Raw genomic sequence first — 21,562 nt, forward strand, 5'->3', positions numbered from 1 at the left:
ATTAGTTAATCAAAATTAATTGAATTTAGTTAATCTTGATTAACTAAATCATATTTCCCTATTAATTTTGGTAGAAATCAAATCAATATTACTTCATAAATATTTGAGAATCTTCTGTGAATTTGTTAAAATGCTAATCCTAAGATTTTTCACATGTGAATTTTAAAATCTTAGTTTAATTAGTTATAAGATTCAAAATTAGAATAATTTTGTCACATGGAACCGTGAAACCGCCGGTTAACCGGCGGTTCGGAACCGTCTGGAACCGGCGGTTCGGTCGCGGTTTCGGTTCGAAAAATTTGGAACCTGAACCGAACCACGGTTCTAAAATTTACGGTTTCGGTTCGAGATATTTCTCACGGTTTCGGTTCGGAACCGTAACCGGCGGTTACGGTTTCGCGGTTAACCGCCGGTTCGGTAAACCTTGGGCAGGTCTACCAGAAACTGTCACTCATTTCCATTTCCATCCAGTCCTACACATTCCATTAACTCATTTCCACTCAATTCTATTATAAACTATAAAATTAAGACTCGTTTTCTATTAACTTTTTCAACTCTCTCTATATTAAATTTCTTAAAATTCATGTCGGGTCAAAACATGATAAAGTTTGTGGAATGGAGTGGGTATTATATAATGTGCATGTGAATATATACTTCATCCGTCCCATAAAAATAGTCTTCTTTTTCCATTTTGGTCCGTCCACAAAAATAGTCACTTTCTCTTTTTGGAAGTGTTTATCTCTTATAAGGTGAACCTCATTCTCCACTAACAATATTTCAATCACTTTTTCTTTCTACATATCTCTTACTTAACCAATTTTGTATTAAAATCCATGTTGACCCAAAGTCCCTATTTTTATGGGACGGAGAGTATACTCTCTTCGGCCTACCGAAAATGACACCCTTTCCTTTTTGGTTGGTCTAAAAATAGACATACATTTATCTCTACTTTATCCACTAATTACATAAAATTATTCTTCTTCTTTATTCTCTTCTCTTCCCTTCCTTGTGATAGGAAGAAGTATATACTCCCTTCATCCACGAAAAATAGACCACATTTGTTATTTTTAGTTGTCCACGAAAAATAAAAATAGACCAAGTTTGAAAAAGGACCCCACATTTGCTACCTAACACAATTAAACACTACTAATAATATAGACCTCACATTTCACTAACAATACTTCTCTCTTACTTTACTAATTCCACATTAAAACTCGTGCCTATTCACAATGTGGTCTATTTTTCGTGGATGGAGAGAGTATATATTAGTGATGTATATGTGCTCCATATATATAATGGGAATCAGCTGAGATCCTTGAAAATGCAAGCCACGATTTCTTAACTGGTTAGCATATCTCTGTAAGTCATGAAATCACGTATGCTAATCGATCTTTTCTTTTGAGAGAGAGAAAAGAGAGAGGGGATCGTGCATACATCTAAAAGTCGCAGCGAAAAAAGGAGAGTTGGGTAAGAAATTAGTTGAGGACAACTCTTTTGCCCAAATTTGGGTAAAAATGCAAAACAATATTACTGAATATTCATAAATATGAAAACCTTAACAAAAATTGTATCTTTTCTCAATCAAGAAAAAGATTTTAGAACTTAAGTAATTTGTAAAGAAGAGGAGACTCCTAAACACGATTAATGACAGCATTCATATGCAATATTTTATTTAGACAAGTTGGCAACTAGATACATATCTTCTATCCTAAAAGGGTATATACTTTACTTAAAAAAAAGTAGTGGGATTAAATTCATCTTTCTTTACTTGCATGGATGCATAGAATATGATTAATATACATATCTTATGAGATGAAAAAGAGGGACCATTTTATTTTATTACCCTCTCTCTCTTACACACAAACATACGTCATAGCATTGATCATCCAATTCCTGCTTCAACACAAGACTTTCTTAGCTGTTCATTTCCTTATTTTGGTTTTGTACCTTTTTTATGGAATTTTAATCTTCTATCTACGTGGTAGTGATAAAAAAATAAATAAATTTTAATTTATTGCCGGAGACCAAATCTCAATTATTAGATTAAAAATGAAAGAGTGAGATTAAAAATACGGAGGTCATTTTTTAAATACCAATTATGTCATTTTAAGATCGTTTTAATTCATATGAGGGTATAAACTCTTACAAATTAAAACGATATAAAAATTATGTCCGTGTTGATTATTTGATTATGCATTAGAATTTGATTATTTTTTTAACACTATCATGTTTTCCAATATTTAATTTACCGTGTTTTTACCTTTCCCCCTTATATAAATCAGCATCCCAACTCCTTTTCTTTCAAACAAATATCACACCAACTCCTCTCAAAATTCTCCCCTCTCATTATAAGAAAACTTCAACAACATGACAATGGAAAACCAAATGTGCTGCCCAAAGACAGCCTCAACAAACCTAGCCATGCACAGAAAATCACAAACGATTTCAAAATCAAAGCCGAAAATCCGAATAATTCACATATTTGCACCAGAAATCATCAAGACTGATGCTGCAAACTTCAGGGAGCTGGTGCAGAGGCTCACCGGAAAGCCTGATCAACACAACGGCGTTACGGAGACAAAAGAGGGATCAAGAAAGAAAAAGTCAAGAGCGGAGGTGGGTGCTGGATTTCATGTGAAAGAAGAGATTTGGATGAGTGCAAATTCGGGAGGTGGATTTTTGGGAGGTTTTACGGAAATTGAAGGATTCATGCATGAGCTTAATCACTTTCAGTTTTTGGAAGGTACAACAGCTCAGATGCAGGATGTTTATGGAGATCACTGTCTGCAGCTTGCTTGATTAGTGGAGCTAGAGTTAATTTCTTGATTAGCTAGGGTTTTCGATTAATCATGATTGGTGTTATTTGTTGGTGATCAATGATTTTTATTTAATTTGTTGGCCCTCGGATGATCATTTGAGGTTTTCTAATTTGGGATGCATGTATGTATATAATATGTTTATAATTTGGTGAGAGTTGTGCCCTTTTCTGCATTTTGGTGTAGTAGCTGAGAAGAAAGGATTTTGTACATTTCTAGGATGATGTTCTACTAACGTATAATTCTAACCTTTTCATTTTAGTATACTTGGGTTTTTTTCACATAAGTTTCACTTGTATTTTTATTTCTTTTTTGGGATTTTTGTTACATACTCCATTTTCGGATGGTTGTCGAAAAATGCATAAATTTATAATTTCGACAAATGTTTGTTTAACATGTTAATTATTTTGAAAAGTGCATCACTATATATGACGGTGATTTGCAATCGTACATATATTCGATTTTGAAATGAATTAATTGAACGTGGAACCATTAGAGAGATTCAGAGACTGTGGATATTAATTATAATCACTAAAATAGTTTTGTTTTATAATAACATCAATACATCATCATATCTTAATTATTTTAAATAAATTTATTAGATGTTGTAGAATGTAGAGTATATATGCCTTGCTAGTTTGCTACAAGGAAACGTAATCAAATTAAATCAATGAATAAGGGATCCGTCAAAAATATAGCTACATAAACAAATTAAGTTTGTCATAGTATTGAAAGATGATACTATTAGAAAAGTATATTCATAATTACAAGTTTTGCTCCATTACCCCAAATGCCAAATTTGATATCATGTCTATAAAAATCAACAAACTCCCACTCATAATGCTTTTGGTCACCACGTTCTAAGACAGTGATGATCTCCATTATCATCCAACAAAACATTTTAGTATTTTACTAATCAAACACGATGACGTAATTCACAAATTAATTATGTAAACGGAAATATAACCAGAATAATATTGTAGTAATGACGAATTTGTTGTCAGAGGAAATAAATTAAATGCTAGCATGGTTGATTGAGGCTATCCAATAATGAAAACCCTAGTCCGGCGCAAATTAAAATTGACTTATAATTAATTCAGAAACTCCAAAGTCAAAGTCAATTATATTCGCAATTTGCAATATAAATTCTAGTTCAAAAGTCCTAATTTTTTAAGCAATAAAAAGAAGGTGATAACATTAAAAAACATAGATTTCCATATAAAATAAAAATTAGTACAAAGAAATTAGTAAAACCTACCTGAGTTGGGGCTTAGGTTTGACTATACGCCGAAAGAATAATAATTTATTCAAGTTAGCCTCTTCATTTTGTATTTTAACACATATGGTAATTAACTGTATTTGTTCATAATGTCCGATCCAGATAGTTTTGGATGATGATACAATGTAACCAAATCTTAATTGAAATTACCACTAAAACAACCTATATGGTGCATCCATTTAATTTTCTGTATTTTTCCCTTTGTCTTAACTGCTTCAAACATGAAGTTATTTACTGTATAAATTATAACACGATATTTTCCATGAATAAAAGACTGAGTTTGGCTTCATGACTAAGACCATGAAAGGGACTTGGATTCTACAAGGTCAAACAAAATAAATTTGGATATATATAAGAATCCCAAGTCAAACAAAGTAAATCACATTTCATTGAAGAGAGACTCAGGATTCACATTTGACAGTTTCCTATATTTCCAAAATTCTAGAGATGAATATGACAAGAAACTAGCTGCCCATTTTCCACTTTAAATCAATTTCTAAAAAAGAAATGTGAACAAGGGAAGAAGGCTTCAATATTTACCAACTCTGCTAACTACCACAGCTAGTTGTTACCTGCATCAACTACTGCTAAGAGCTGATCTCAAATTGCATCCGCGGAAAAGGAAAGTTACTTAATCATAAAAATACAGAAGCTTCTATTATAAGTAAAACTTGAGCCATAGTTTTGCTTCGGCTATCCTTTTACAGCGTGATATATATGCTATGTTAGGTGCCTTCAACTTTCGTATTCAGATACGGGTTCTACTAGAGGCAATGGCCCGGGATCAAGGACTTCGGGTATTCCATCAGTATCTCGTAGAATCTGCACACAAATAACCAAAGCGCAACAAGTAATGGGACAAGATGAGTGACACAAATCAAGACTCTTCCTAGTTTATGGAAAATTTGTATATCAGATTCAGACTCCCCTTTACTAAGTGTAACTATAACTATGAGTTATGTTGAAATTTATCCTGTTTATGTTGGCTAAATTTTTTATGATAATTGCAATCATGAAGTCTGGATATTCTGAGTAATATGAGCCTGCTGCACTATGTAAGAGATTTCTAGCACCATAATATCAGCAATAAGAAGTAAACCTATTACCAGGATCTCTTCATCGAGATAAGATATCATAAACAGCCTGTCAAATGTTCTGGCTGCAAACCGATAAAAGCAAATGATAACAGGTTATTAGGACTTTCAAATTGATGCAATATATAAGTGAGTAGCAGAAGCTAAGAAAAGAGAATACAACTGCTGCAAGAAGAAAATATGTAAACCCGATGGATACAAAAATTAGTTAGATGACACAAACAACTGTAACGACATAATTTGTCCATACAAGCAGAAAAAACATTAAGACGTATCACGTAGGCAATGTATTCACAGAGCCAGACAACGAGATCCAGAAAAAAGGGACTGGAAAAGCTACATTTAAGCAAAATACAGAAAAGGGGGGTCTGCCTGTGGTGCAACAAAAGCACAATCATTCAGGATTATATTGAAGAAGTTTTAAGTGAAATAGTTACTATGATTAACATATAAAAAGAAGTATGCCTCTGAATTTTAATTGTGAGTGACAATTAACACGATGATCATAAAAATCATTAAATATATAATGAAATATACAGATTTGATATTTGTCCTTTCTTGATGAATAATCAAGAGGTACAATCCTCTCAAAATACTTACCAAGGGGGGGGGACCTTAAATCCATTAGCCAATGCTTCTCTGCTGATGGGAAAAAGGTAGCTGCTGCAACGTGTTAGTAGCCTGAAGTAAAGCACCTCTTAGCTATTCAGGCATTCTTTCTTCATTAACTTTTGGGGATTCAAATATCCCTTCAATGTATTCCTCTTTCATTCTAAGTGGCTCCTTGACAGATAGCTGGGTGGAGACAGTAAATCTGCTCTTTATCTGCATATAGGTCAAGAATAGTTGGCTTCTAATGAGCATAGATCTTTTGTACATACAAAAATATGGGGATAAAGCTCCTTAATGCATGAGAACAATATTCAAGTTTAAAATCTGCCAAAAATAATGTCATTTTCTGTGTTTATAAGCATTGCCATCACCTTTTTACTAAGTTAGTATCTTTAACTAACTACTACTTTTTAATCATAGGTACACAAACCTCATCATTCAAATATACTTCTAATTCAGCTGCACTAATTATTCCTTTTATGGTCAAAAATTAAAAGGGCCACTCATGTCTTTCTCAAAAGAAGTTGCAGTCAATTAGCTAATTTAAGAATTTCACACCTGCAGAAACATTTGCATATCCATCATTGATCACTGCATCAAGGTTTAACGAACTTGTCAATGCTGGAGGAAACCTCCTGCAAAACAAGTAATGGATATAAGAAAGTAGCGTCCACCCCACTAAAACAACTTGCAACTAAAATGTGACTTACTCGAACAAGATCCGAGCAGCAAGAAGCCCAGGGCTTCCAGATCCAAACCACTCGATGTTCCATTTGCCTCTCAGAAAGGGAGAACATGATATGAACAACCACATCGAGAACCTATGTTACAATGATGCCTTGACAAAAGTAAACACACGTTGTTGGTCTTGTAGTCGGGTTCAGCCTCTCAAGGCTACACGTCTATTTGTTGTACGCTCGTTGTCTTCCCTGTGACGAATGCCTCAAATCCTCCAGCAACTTTGAACTGAAACACACAATCTAATCATTGACATTACAAAGGAATTCACAGTTTGATCAATCTAGCTTCAAACCATTGTCCTGAAATTCTAAAACCAATGCTATATCCAAAGAAAAAGTCAGTGCATTATGTGTTGCAAAAACAAAATAACATTATACTTCACTTCCTTTTGCTAGTTTGCCACTTCAGAAAATCATTAAAACTCGGAAGCTTAAGCATTATTCATTAACAAGCACAACATAAAACAGTAACTTAATCCAACAATAACATTAATACCAAAGAAAAAATACAAATTATATCAATAGACGGTATTTAGTGTATGAAATATACTCCAACATTAGTCAAATATATGTATCCAAAAAGAGTGTATGTAGCAAATATAGCCTAGCCCTAATTACTACTTGCAAAACCAGATCATGTCGATTGCAACTTATTTTCCTTCAGAAAGTAGAGAAATCGATAGAATACACACCAATTTTATTGACCACAAGCAGCTGAAGGACCTTGTACAGATTGCTCTGCATTTTTTGCTTAATTTACTTTGCCCTCTCGCAAATCCGCATCCACCATCAAGAAAAAATAATACGATCAGTACTATGCATTAATAGTACTTAATAGGGTCTGAGTTGAAATTGATAATTGATTTCTGAAGCTAGTAGTTAAGTTCGACTTGGTCAATCAAGTACTAGTAATTTTTAATTAAAATTCTTATTTTGAAGTAGATTTCAATTCAATTTTTATTTTTATTTTGAAGTAACTTCCGATTTTTGTTGTTTAGTAGTAATAATTTTGATTCTTCATCCAAAATGCACGTAACTAAAAAACTCACAAGTGATTCTTAACAGAATCATTTGCTCTCAAATATCTCATGTGCTTAAAAGTTTACAAGATGACACGTAATTCTAACACAAGGAGTGTCACCCTATGCTTGCAGTCACAGCATTTCTCATGTGCTAACAGTATATTAAGCTCACAAGATAACAAGTGATTCTTACCCAAGTAATGGTATATTACACTCATAAGCCTCCCATATATATTTATTGTGAGTTATTATGGACCTAATTGTATTTGGGCTTGATTAATTCAGCTGGGCTGAATTAATTTAGAGGCCCAAGTGTATTGGTGACCCATAATGGTTGTGGCCCGATAACTTAAAGGGATGCTCCGATGGCTGCCACGTGGCTGTCTCACGCGGATCACGGTTGTTGGCCGTAGGATCCAGGGTTGTGTTTGTTATGAGTCTTAAGACTCATTACATTCCGAGTCTGTTCAGTTCTATTCTCTCTCTCTCCTCTCTCGCTCTGGTTGACTGCTCTCTCGCTTCTCTCTACTCTCTCTCTAAGATTCCGGCTTCGTTCGCCGGTCATCTGCTTCGATCTCCTGCTTCCACCGTGGTTTCTCGGTTCTAGAGAGATTCCTCGGTTTGATTCTGTGTGAAGAGAGTGCTTGAGCGTTCCTTCTCAGATCTAGGGTTAATCCAACTTCCTTGTTGGATTTGTGTGAGATTGAGGGTTCTTTGAGAGTTCTTGTGGCGCGTTGCAGTGTTGAGGAGGTTGGATGTGAGATCAGTGCATCTGAGTGGTCTCTGTGTTGTAGCAGTTGGAGTATCCCTAGGGTTAGGGTTTGGTTACTTCTCGGTGCTCCCTTGAGGCTTGTTGGTGAAGATTGAGGAGGTCCTTGGCCCTGTGAAGTCGTGTGTGTGCGACCTGAGCCATATCCTGAATCTTCTGATCTTGTGTTCCTTTTTCGGTTTAGATCCGTGAGGATCATCTTCTTGTGTTACTAACTTGTGTATTCCAAGTGTGCAGGGTTCCCGAACCAGTGATAGCTTGGATTCCAGATCCGGTCAAGGGTCTGTTGATAGCTAGGGTTTCGGTTTTGGGTTTCTGACCTTGTAATAGCTACTTAGTTAGTATTCGTGCAATCTTGCAATAGATTGTCTTGTATCTGGCTTGTATCTCTGAGATTAGCCATCTCAGTCTCTAATCAATAAAAGAGGTCCCGGTTTGTTAGCGAATCCCAAGTGATCTGATCCCTACAGTGGTATCAGAGCCACGGGGGGATCACTTGGGCGCGCCGGGTCGCAAATTGAAAAAGGAGGTGGGCTCGTCAGAGTAAGGCTCAGCCTCCGGTACAGGCTCTGAGGTAAGACGGATTCTCCTTAACGAAGGGTTTCCGCTCTGGTAAATTGGCTAAAACCCTAAAACTTTTACAGCTTTCTAGTTTTAGGTGTGGGCAGTTGTTTCTGGTAGTTGCCACTGGCCGTGGCTATAGGACTTCTGTGCTCCTTCGTTGTTTTGTATGTTTCTTGGTGCTCTTTACAGCTTTCTTGCTTCCGTTGCTGCTTTCTGAGTGTTTCTTTTAATCTCAAAGTGTGTATCTCAGAGCTTGACTCTGTGTACTTGAGTGAATTACCTATCCACCCTGTGCCTTAACCGCCTTGAGTGACCCCCTGCGCCCCCATTCATTGGGTGATTGTGAACTGGGAAATCCTCTTGCCGGGGTACACGTGACAGATAGGGAGGAACTCCTTCTGGACTTGAATCTTGAGTCTGAGATCACTTTGAGGTGTCTCCTGTGCGTGTGCGCCTTTGCTGTATAAGTGCTTCTGTGTTTCTTGCATGAGAAACCCCTGCATATCTGTTCTAAGTGGTCTCTTTGACTGTTGCATGTTTAAGACCACTCTCTGTGAAAGCAGGGTTGTTTGCTGTGCTCTCTGGGTTGCTGGTACTTTTGTGTGTGTTAAAATCTTTCTCAAAATGTCCCAGCCAGTTGGCATTGTCCCTTTTAATGGGAAAAATGATTTTGTGATTTGGAAACAAAAGATGAAGTGTGTTTTAATTCAACAAAAAGTTTTCAAATCTGTTGAGGGCTTAGTCCCTGACACTGAGTCTGCTGATAAGGCTGCAGAAATGAATGAATTAGCTAGGTCCATTATAATACTCAACCTTTCTGATTCTGTGATTAGAAAGGTTGGTACCATTGAGTCTGCCTCTGAGCTATGGGAAAAACTAGATACTCTCTATACTGAAACCTCAATGTCCTCAAGGATGTATTTGCTTGAAAAGCTCTTTAAATTTAAACTTGATCTTTCAAAGGACATTGAGGATAACATTGACATTTTTCAAAAGTTGGTTCAAGACATTAAAAGGTCTGGTGATAAAACCATTGATGAGTATACTAGCATTGCCCTAATGAATGCTATCCCTGATTCTTACAATGATGTTAAAGCTGCCATTAAGTATGGCAGGGATTCTGCCCCCCTTGATTTGATAATCAGTTCTTTAAAATCAAAAGAGATTGAGCTTAAGGAAAACCATGCTTTTAAATCTGCTCAGTCTAAGGCTTTAAATGTAAGGGGCAGATCTAAAAATAGAGGGGGTAATGAGGACAGTAGCTCTAATGGGAATGGTAAAAAGAAGGGCAAGAGTAGGTCCAGGTCTAAAAGCAGGAATCCTAAGGCTAATAGAAAATGTTTTAACTGTGGTGAGGTTGGTCACTATAAGAAGGAGTGCCCTAATCCTAAAAAGCAGAAAAATAATAATAATCAACTGGATTCCATGGCTAACCTGGCTAAGGATAGTGATTCTGAAGGTGTTTGCTTCATGACTCATGATATTCTTTCTGTTAACTCTACTCTTGGCTGTTCTTTTTCCATTAATGACTGGCTAATTGATTCTGGATGCACCTATCATATCTCCCCTTTCAAAAATGTGTTTTCTGATTTCAAACCTGTGGAAAATACCTTTGTTTCTATGGCAAATGACAAAAAGTGTCAAATTCTTGGCATTGGGACTGTGTGTTTGAAGTTCAGTAATGGCTACGTGCTTAACTTGAAGGATGTGAGATATGTGCCTGATTTGTGTTACAACCTGCTCTCCTGTACTTGCTTAGAACAAGAAGGTTTTGAGGGAAAATGGGGGCAGGGTGTTATGAAAATCTGTAAAGGTGCTATGTGTTTGTTTAAAGCTGAAAAGAAATGTAATCTCTATGTGTGTTCTGCTCAATCTGTGGCCTGTGTGAGTAATCTTGCTAATGTGGCTAGGGTTGATAAGGCTATGTTGTGGCATAATAGACTTGGTCATATGAGTGAAAAGGGTCTAAATATTTTGAAGAAAAATGAGTTGTTGTCTGAAAATGATTTTCAAAATAGCCTTCCCTTTTGTGACACTTGTGTTCTGGGCAAACAACACAGAGTTACTTTCCCAACACCTATGACTGACAATGTCAGTCAGAATGTTATAGAATACCTACACATGGATGTGTGGGGTCCAGCCTCTGTTTCTTCTCATTCAGGGTCTGTGTATTTTCTGTCTATAATTGATGATTTTTCCAGGAAAGTTTGGTGTTTCTTAATGAAAAATAAGTCTGAAGTCTTTGAAAAGTTTTTAACATGGAAAAATCTTGTTGAAAATCAAACTGGAAAAACCATTAAAGTGATTAGAACAGATAATGGTCTTGAGTTTTGTAATTCTCAAATGGATGCTTTGTGCTCCAAGTTTGGAATTAAAAGACACAAGACCACTCCTTATACCCCTCAGCAAAATGGTGTTGCTGAAAGGATGAACAGAACCCTTTTGGAAAAAGTTAGGTGTCTTTTGTCTAAAAGTGGTCTTTCTAAAAAATTTTGGGGTGAAGCCCTTCTGACTTCAGCATACCTGGTGAATAGGTCACCCTCAGTCCCTTTAAAGGGTAAATGTCCTGAGTCAATATTCACTGGGAGAAAAATCTCTTTATCCCATTTAAAGGTTTTTGGATGTAGTGCTTTCATTCACTCTAAAACTGATAAGCTGGATCCCAGATCCAAGAAAGGGGTATTTCTTGGATATCCAGAAGGTGTTAAGGGTTATAGAATTTGGAATAGAAGTGAACCAGGTTTTAGGGTCATAATAAGTAGGGATGTGGTCTTTAATGAGGATGAGTTCCCCTGTCTTAAGCCTGACCCTAATACCTCTCCTTTAAGTGCTGACAATGAGACTCTCAATGAGGTGGAGTCCACTGACACTCTCACTGAGGTGGAGCTATCTAACGATACTCCAAGTGAGGTGGAGCACTTCTGGAATACAAATCCTATAGCCCATAACCCTGAACCTGAACCTGAGCTTGAGCCTCAGCTTGAGCCTGAACCCCAAAATGTGACTCTTCATGATGACCAAGTTGTTGAGCCTGAACATGTTCCTAACCCTGGTCCAGATTTGAGGGATTACCTCCTGGCTAGAGATAGAGTCAGAAGAAATCCTAATCCTCCTGTTAGGTATTTAGGCCTTGTTAACTTGGTTAATCTTGCTTTTAATGTGTTTGAGTCTGATGGAAATGAGCCTCAATCTTTTAAGCAGGCTCAGAAGTCCAAGTTCTGGGATTTGTGGTTTAAAGCGATGCAAGAGGAAATCCACTCTCTATTTGTCAATAAAACCTGGATTCTTGTGCCTCTGCCCCCTGGTGCCTCTGTGGTTGACTGCAGGTGGCTGTTTAAGTTGAAAGATGAGATTGAGGGGTTGAGGTACAAGGCTAGGTTGGTTGCAAAGGGTTTTACACAGCAAGAGGGGGTAGATTATACAGAAATTTTTGCTCCTGTGGTTAAGTTTACTACTGTGAGAGTTATGCTTGCCTTATGTGCTCATTTTAATTGGGAATTAAAGCAAATGGATGTCAAAACTGCTTTTCTTCATGGTGACTTGGATAAACCCATTTACATGAAACAACCAGAGGGTTTTGTGGATCCAAACTTTCCCAATCATGTGTGTTTACTTAAGAAAGCTCTGTATGGTCTTAAACAATCTCCTAGGCAGTGGAATATCAAGTTTAATACATGCATGCAGAAGTTAGGCTTTGTTAGGAGCTCCTTTGATGCTTGTTTGTATGTGAAAGATCTTGATAAGATGCCTGTGTTCTTGCTGTTGTATGTGGATGATATGCTTATTATGGGTCCTTGCATGAAGTCTATTAAACATGTGCAATCTGCTCTCTGTGATAATTTTGACATGAAAGACCTTGGTGATGCCAAAAAGATTTTGGGGATCAATATCCTAAGGGATAGGAAGTCCTCATCTCTGATTCTTCATCAGGAGCCTTATGTGCAAAAAATTCTTGAAAAGTTTAATATGCTTGGTGCTAAAACTGCTTCTGTTCCTTTAGCTGCTCATTTCTTGCTAAGTAAGGATCTTTGTCCTAAGACTGAGTCTGATATGAAAGCTATGAAAAAGGTCCCTTATTCTAATGCTATAGGTTCTGTGATGTATCTCATGGTTAGTACTAGGCCTGATATTGCCTATGCTGTTTCTTGCTTAAGTAGATACATGTCTAATCCTGGACCTGTGCATTGGGAGGCTCTTAAATGGTTGCTTAGGTATCTGAAACATACTTCCAAGTATGGTCTGTGTTTTTCTAAGTGTGATGATGGTGTTGAGCTATGTGGCTTTGTTGATTCTAACTATGCTAATGACAAGGACAAGAGAAAGTCCACTACTTCTTATGTGTTTACTGTGTGTAGGTCTTGTATTAGTTGGAAGTCCCAATTGCAGCACATTGTTGCCCTCTCCACTACTGAGTCAGAATATATAGCCATCACAGAGGCTATGAAGGAGGCTATATGGTTAAAGGGAGTTCTCTCTGAACTAAAATTCTTGCATTCTACTCCTGCTGTTTATTCTGACAGTCAGTCTGTCATCCAATTGTGCAAATATCCTGTTTTTCATGATGGAACTAAACATATAGATGTTAGGTTCCATTTCATAAGAGATGTGGTTGAAAAAGGTGAGGTTTTGCTGCATAAAGTGCATACTGATAAAAACCCTGCAGACATGGGCACTAAGTGCTTACCTGTGGAAAAATTGCTTTCTTGCATCAAAAGGCTGCATTTTGATTGTGGTTAGCATGTGCATATGCATGTCCCGGGGGAAAGACCTTGTTGATTAATTAAGCTTTGGCTTGGTTATAATCACAAGGCAGTAAAAGTCCTATAAGACTAATTGGCTTGCCATCTGGTGTCTTATTAGGCAACCTGGTTTATTCCTTGACTAATGAGTTGTTTCTGTCTCTTTGGTGTCAGGAATGAACCTTGTAGGCTGTGATGAAAGCAACACATGACCGGGGCTCTCCTCTGTTTACCCAATTTAGTCCAAGGTGGAGTATGTGAGCTATTATGGACCTAATTGTATTTGGGCTTGATTAATTCAGCTGGGCTGAATTAATTCAGAGGCCCAAGTATTTGGGCTTGATTAATTCAGCTGGGCTGAATTAATTCAGAGGCCCAAGTGTATTGGTGACCCATAATGGTTGTGGCCCGATAACTTAAAGGGATGCTCCGATGGCTGCCACGTGGCTGTCTCACGCGGATCACGGTTGTTGGCCGTAGGATCCAGGGTTGTGTTTGTTATGAGTCTTAAGACTCATTACATTCCGAGTCTGTTCAGTTCTATTCTCTCTCTCTCCTCTCTCGCTCTGGTTGACTGCTCTCTCGCTTCTCTCTACTCTCTCTCTAAGATTCCGGCTTCGTTCGCCGGTCATCTGCTTCGATCTCCTGCTTCCACCGTGGTTTCTCGGTTCTAGAGAGATTCCTCGGTTTGATTCTGTGTGAAGAGAGTGCTTGAGCGTTCCTTCTCAGATCTAGGGTTAATCCAACTTCCTTGTTGGATTTGTGTGAGATTGAGGGTTCTTTGAGAGTTCTTGTGGCGCGTAGCAGTGTTGAGGAGGTTGGATGTGAGATCAGTGCATCTGAGTGGTCTCTGTGTTGTAGCAGTTGGAGTATCCCTAGGGTTAGGGTTTGGTTACTTCTCGGTGCTCCCTTGAGGCTTGTTGGTGAAGATTGAGGAGGTCCTTGGCCCTGTGAAGTCGTGTGTGTGCGACCTGAGCCATATTCTGAATCTTCTGATTTTGTGTTCCTTTTTCGGTTTAGATCCGTGAGGATCATCTTCTTGTGTTACTAACTTGTGTATTCCAAGTGTGCAGGGTTCCCGAACCAGTGATAGCTTGGATTCCAGATCCGGTCAAGGGTCTGTTGATAGCTAGGGTTTCGGTTTTGGGTTTCTGACCTTGTAATAGCTACTTAGTTAGTATTCGTGCAATCTTGCAATAGATTGTCTTGTATCTGGCTTGTATCTCTGAGATTAGCCATCTCAGTCTTTAATCAATAAAAGAGGTTCCGGTAATTAGCGAATCCCAGGTGGTCTGATCCCTACATTTATATACACATGTATCACCGAAACTACAAGCAAATCTCTCCAGCATATAGTTATAGTTTATAGAGTCTGCTCTCCAAAACATGGAGTATCATCAAGTTCTAATTTTGGTGCTTTCAATCCCCTTGAAGATGATGAATGGTAAGAAAAAATTGTTGAATAAAATCGGCATGAGGATGTAGCTATTCGTGCAACAACTCTATTTTATACACGCAAGGTATATAATGCGATGCCTTGAAAAAAAGCGTGAGAAAAGAGTTGTGTAGTATAGCAAGATAAAAAAAAAATAGTGTTTTACACCAATATAGGACTATAGGAGTATATTGATCATAAATTTGGGAAATTGCTTTCTTCACGTGCTTTGTTTGTTTGTACGAAAGTGCGCAACTCATCTAGTTGTGCTTGCAAACTTTCTTTGTGGATCTTCTGTTTTTATGTGTGTATATTGAAATGTTAATTGGACAATTTGGACCTTTAACTAAATTCGAGGGTCGCCAATTTCTAGTTTCTTGCCAAATTTCAGGCAAATCTTTTGCTTATTTATCATATCTGAATCAGTGCCATTAAGTGACAAGCCATGATACAAAAATATAATAAAACGTTAATATTTGAAAATTCAATCATGTCAATTATTATTTTATAAGTATTCATGGGCAGCATGAAATTTGCCTGAGTTGTTCTTCCTTACATCGTGGCCCATGTATGAAAAGAAAATTATATAGTGCTAGTGCTGGTATTGAAGTACTCTCTCCGTCCCATGAAAATAAGGATGTTTTTTTTTGTTCGTCCTATAAAATTATCTCATTTTTATTTATAGAAAGTTCTCTCAAACTCATTATCTATATACATCAATTTTGTTTACAACTTATATTACTAGGGTCCATCATTAAACACTAATAATAATATGAGTCTCACTATTCACTGACACTATTTTAACTATTATTATTCTCATCTTTCTTACTTTATCAATTATGTATTAATTCTGGTGTCATCTCAAATGTGCATATTTTTTTTTAAGACGGAGGGAGGGAGTATAAAGTCGGTAAGTTTCAACTTGATGCAAGAAAGGAAAAAAATGTGGTTGGGCTTACGCTTAAGCCCATTCTAGCCCTCAATTAGCTATGTCCGTGCTTCAGGATATTTGAGTCATTTCATTTTCTTCACTTATTTTTGAAAAATAATATTTCCTATGTTATTTGAGTCACTTCTTTTTTGTTTAATAAATAGTTATAGTTAAGAGAGAGTAAAGTAGGAGAGGGAATGTGAATAAGAAGACTCTCCTCTACATTAATCTCTTTTCACTTTAACTATTTATTAGTAGTATTATTTTTCCAAAACGAGTAAAAAAAAGAAATGACTCAAGTAAATGGGATGGAGGAAGTAATAAATACTTCCTTCGTTCCATAGTATTAAAGTCATTTTGTCATTTTGGTATTTTACTCTCTATCACTTTATTCTCTCTCCATCTCTCTGCCTTTTTCATTTCTTACATTATTCTTCTTTACTTAACTCACTTAACATAATTTTTCTTCAATCGCGTGCCGAAAAGAAAAGTCTCCACTACTATGGAATGGAGGAAGTAGTTAAATTGAAGAAAGAGTAAAATAAGAGAGAGAATAATATAGTCTTAGCTACAGTATTCTCTTTCTTATTTTGCTATTTCTCCATTTTAACTATTTATAATTATTTTTTCAAAAAAAGTGCAGAAAATGAAACTACACCACTACTGTAGAACGGAGGAAGTATAATCTAACAAATTAGAAACAATAACTTTACATTATTCAACTGCCCATTGTAAATATGATTTGCTTGGAACTCATATTTTTAATCGCACGGCATGATTCCTTGAGCTTCCTCCAGACCATATTTTTGTAAAAAAATAAAAAATTAATATTTTAATGTCGATGTGTGCAGTTGCTATTTTCATTAAATATTTTATTTTTTTTTATTTTTTCTTCGTTCTCCAATAAATATCTCATTTCATTTAAACTATATTTGTTAAGTCGACCATACAGTCTACTAACTCATTTACAATTTATTATAGAACTGGAGTAATATATAAAAGTAGGTTCCATACATATTCCACTAACTTTTTCTATCCACTTTACTTTATAAAGTTAAACAATTTCTTAAAATCCGTGTATATTAGATATTTAGACATTTAATCATGGTCTGGGAGTATATTCTAGTATGTGCTTAATCTCTAGCAACAAATGTTTATCATGTACAATAAATCTACGTAACCGAATTTTGTTAAACCAAAAATTAATTTATTTGAAAAAAATCCTATTGTGTAACCTTGTAGCTGAATAGTGAGTGAATGGGTAAGCTTAACGTTATGGAATATCTGAGACATAATGATATCACAGTCGTAGTGATGTGCACTGCACGTTTACATCGCTCAGTTACCCGTCGGAATGCCAAACTATGGTCGGCGGAAACGGACACGAGTCGGCATAAAGGTCGCACGTGGACGACATGCTCTCACAAACAGAATGCCGAGTTGGAATCTGCACGAACTTTTCAATGTGGCTCTCTATCATTGCCCTCTTTCTTTCTCTCTCTACCCATTTCAAGAGAGAGAAATCAAAAAGGTAATCCATGTTGGAAGTTTTGATTTTTTGTTGGAAGACTTTTTGGTGATTAGACGAGTCTACCCTTCTGTGTTAAAAGGTGTTCCCCGCATGGCCTTTTTATAAATTTAACTTAAGATTCTTATCGCATTTTTTTTTAACAAAGTATTACATCCTCATTTGTAGAGACGATATGCTATACGGTTTATTTCAAATTTTTATAGCGTCTATAATACTCTCTCCGTCCGTCATTAGGAATTTCATTTATGTCCGGCATAAGTTTTAAGAAATATTAAAAAAAGTGGTTGAAAAAAGTTAGTGGAACAGGGATCTCACTTGAATATATTAATTTTAAATGAAATGTGAGTGGAATGAATAAGTGGAAGGTAAGACCCTATTACCGTTTATGGTAAAAATAAACCGAGACCCTATACGGTTTATTTCAATTTTTTATACCTTCTATAATACTGTTAGTTAGGAAGTAACTTAGGGTATCTCTTGGGCATGCCCAAGCCACCATTTCTTGGGCATGCCCAACAAACTTGTCCCTGCCCATGAAAACTTGGCCACCACAATGGTGGCCCTCCGGCCCACCATTTTTTTTTATATTTCAACAATTAAAATTATTTTCATACATTTTTGTTATATTTTAATATTACTAGAATAAAAATTATATGCCTATAATAATTAAAAAATGCATACTTTAAAAAAAATGCATACTTTAAAAATTACTAAAAAAAATTGAAACCAAATTGTCGTCGTATTATAGATAGGGTAAAATTATACAACAACAATGTTTTAAATACTATAAAAAAAATGACGCACACCGCCCGACTACTCGGTGTCGTCATCGTCATCCATCACATCATCTTCACCGCCGCCACTGCCACTTGCACCCACTGCCGCTGGCACCGCCCGTCTGCGACCCTTCGCCCCATCCCAACTTCGACCTCAGTCGAATAATGAGGTCGTAGTAGAATCTCTTGGTCTCCGGATCAGTTGACTTCTCGTACAAGGCCAAATTCTCCGAAAGTTGCTTCATCATCTGGACCTCTAGGGTATGAGTCAAAGCCGCCCTCGGTGTTGAGGGCACTGCTGTAGAGGTCACAACGGAGAATTGAGAGCCGGTTCTAGATTCCCGGATTGCGGCACGCTGGCCCTGCGGACGTGGGCGCCGAGAGAGTCTGGAGGGGGGCTCCTCCTCCGAAGCATCATCGTTTAGGTCGAAGGCGCTTGAGTCACTACTACTGCTGTAGTTGCCGGCGACGCCCAGTCTAGTCCGCTTCGGCCCAGAGAGAGGATCTTTGTCAATGATAGTCCTGAATTTCGGGCAGTCACGCAAAACGAGGTATTCGCCCCAGTAGGTAAACTTCGGCCACGATTCAGTATTGTACAACTGATACGACAACGCTCGAACGTCGGCTTCGGTGCGGCCGCTCTCAACAAGGCAAAGTTGGGTCTCGTATATGCCACTGAACCTCTTCAACGCTTTAGTAATCCTTCCGAACTTCTTCCGGATCTGGCTAGCTGTACGCTCGATGCTCCCATCTGGTTTGAATTCGTTGTACGCATCGAGAATGCGATTCCAAAAGCAAACGTCGGTCTGATCCGGACCGATTATAGAATCGGTCGGTCGTGACCGCATACCAGGCTCAAGCTACAGCAATGGATTCTTCATTGCTGTAGTAGGTCGATCGCCGGCCTCCACCGCCATCGCCATCCCCGCCGCCGCCTCGCCCACCACTTCGGCCGCCACCTCCTCCGGTCCCCTGCTCTCCTTGGCGGCCGGTGCCTGGACCACCGCCGCGGCTTTGCCCCCACCATTTCCGCCATTTCGCCCACCTTCGCCGCCGTTTCGCCCCCCAACGCCTTGATTTCGCCCGCGACCGCCTTGAGTACCGGACACCGGGGTCTCTGGTGGTGTTCCCATCAACTGTTCCAACGTGAATCTATCAGATTCAGATAGAGTGGATTGGGTGTATTGGAATTGGGAGGGATTGAATTGCTGAGAAGGGTTGTTGATCGCGTCCATATTGGGTCGGTAGTCGCCAAACCCCGATTGGGGACGACCCACGTTTCTCTGCGGCTGAGAAGAGGACTGACCCCGGAGTTGGGGTGTCTGTTGCCACGGCGGCGGCGATTGTGGATTCCACAGGTGGGTTGGAGGGGGTATCGGACTCGATCTCCACGGTTGGGAAGACGAAAATGTGCCAAATCCCGATTCTCCATAGCCGGGAGAATCATCTCCACCTTGCATTTTGTAGACTTTGAAAATGGTAGAGATTGAAATTTTAGGGTTTAGAATTGAGAAAGATAAAAAAATGGGATGAATATAGTATTTATAAATACAATTTTTGAAATATAAAAAAAAAAAAAAAAATCTGACCAAGAGCCGCGGCTCTCGGCCCTTGCAGTGGCGGGCCGAGCCGCGTGCCCAGGAGCCTCGGCCATCGCTCGTCCACCCCCCCAGGCTGCGTCCTCCTCTCGGCTCAGTAGTGGGGGGCCGCGCCCTACCCATGCCCGGGCCAAGGGCCGCGGCCCTCCCACGGATGCTCTTATATTCTCCATGTCCCAAAAATGTATACGCATTGTGATGTGATACGAATTTAAATAAAAATTTGAAAAAATGGAATTTTGTAAGTAAACATTGTTGTTATTAGTTGGTTAAGTATAAATAATGATGGGCTATAATTGTTTCGTTTTCGTAAATATTTGTGTGTAAAATAACGGTAAATGTATATGTATCCACTAAATAAAAGCTAACTTATGTGCATTATTATGTGGTACAATTCAAAATGACAAATCTACCTTATTTTATAGTGGTGGAGTTATTTTATTATTTTAGACTTTCCATAATGGTGAAGTTATTTTCTTTTCTAATAAAAGTTAACTCATTCTTCTTTCTTATTTTACTCTCTCTTACTTTATTTTCTCTTCATCTCTCTACCCTTTTCATTTCTTACTTTATTCAACTCACTTCAAATATTTTTTCTTAAATCGAGTACCGAAAAGAAACACTTATATTACTGTGGAACGCTGGGAGCATGTACTAATGTTTTTTATGAGAAATGAAATACTCCGAAAAATTTAAATTTGTAGATTACTTGTATCTAATTTGGAGATGATATCAATGATTCAATGTCACTTAATTGAAACTCCAGGCTGATCGGAATAGTCACTAGATAAGAGAGATATGGTTGAAATTTGTAATTCAATACAATTGCAGTGGGCCTGCAATTTAAATGGGCCCCAGATCCAATGAGTTGACCTTATGTTTAACTTTTGCTCTTGTTTGAGAATTGATACGCTATTTTTTTTTAATTATTTTAATGCTCTGTCCGTCCACGAAAAATAGATAAAATTGTGAATGATACGAGTTTTAAAGTATAATGATAAAGTAAGAGAGAGATAGGAAAAGTAGGAGAGATGAGTGTTAGTGGATTATGAGATTAGCATTTAAATTGCTGTGTAGGGTTAATATTGATTAAAAACTTTTCTTTTTGAACTTAGTCTATTTTTTATGGACGAACAAAAATGGCAAAATTTGTTTATTTTTGGTGAATAGATGAAGTAAAATGAATAACACGTCAACAAACCCTTGTCATTTTCGTGAATAAAGGAAGTAAAATGAATAACACGTAAAATTCAACAAATCCTTGTCATTCTAAGCATATTCAGTCAATGAATGAACTAGTCTATGAGAATACTTGTAAAACTCCTGTCATTTTAAGCAAATTCAGTCAATGGATGGACTAGTCCCTGAGAATCCATTTTCTCGCCGCCCTGTTTCATAAAATTGTTCACTATATTTATAATTTCATTAGCATATAACATAGTACTTACTATATTAACGTATGATTAATATAGATATATATATAAAGAGTTGTCAGATAAATCAAATCACACTTATTCCGCCTAATGGATATAATGACAATAGTCTTAAATGGTATACTAGAACACTCTTAAATAGTACTCTCTCATCCCATAAAAATATGGGCAATGAGTATAACACGAGAATTAAAATAAATTTGGTAAAGTAAAAGAAAGGAGG

The 21,562-nt window shown here is 37.4% G+C and overlaps 1 protein-coding gene and 1 long non-coding RNA gene across 3 annotated transcripts; one reads left to right on the top strand and one right to left on the bottom strand.

Annotated features, from left to right (window-relative positions):
* Positions 1-2,319: 2,319 nt before the first annotated feature.
* On the top strand, positions 2,320-3,078 carry LOC125203245 (VQ motif-containing protein 17-like). The gene has a single exon (XM_048101555.1). It carries the CDS (start codon positions 2,368-2,370, stop codon positions 2,797-2,799), a length of 432 nt encoding a protein of 143 aa, XP_047957512.1. The 5' UTR covers positions 2,320-2,367; the 3' UTR covers positions 2,800-3,078.
* Positions 3,079-4,460: 1,382 nt separating this feature from the next.
* LOC125208091 lies at positions 4,461-7,397 on the bottom strand. 2 transcript variants are annotated; one of them, XR_007174054.1, is made up of 6 exons: positions 7,234-7,397; positions 6,512-6,767; positions 6,360-6,436; positions 5,790-6,014; positions 5,202-5,254; positions 4,461-4,917 (listed from the first exon to the last, which is right to left on the bottom strand). It is a non-coding gene; the product is annotated as an uncharacterized LOC125208091 (long non-coding RNA). The 2 variants fall into 2 exon arrangements; XR_007174053.1 differs by having other exon boundaries at positions 4,461-5,254.
* Between the last annotated feature and the right edge of the window lie 14,165 nt (positions 7,398-21,562).

This window comes from Salvia hispanica, chromosome 2, assembly GCF_023119035.1.
Source record: "Salvia hispanica cultivar TCC Black 2014 chromosome 2, UniMelb_Shisp_WGS_1.0, whole genome shotgun sequence".
In the NCBI taxonomy this organism is placed as follows: domain Eukaryota; kingdom Viridiplantae; phylum Streptophyta; class Magnoliopsida; order Lamiales; family Lamiaceae; genus Salvia; species Salvia hispanica.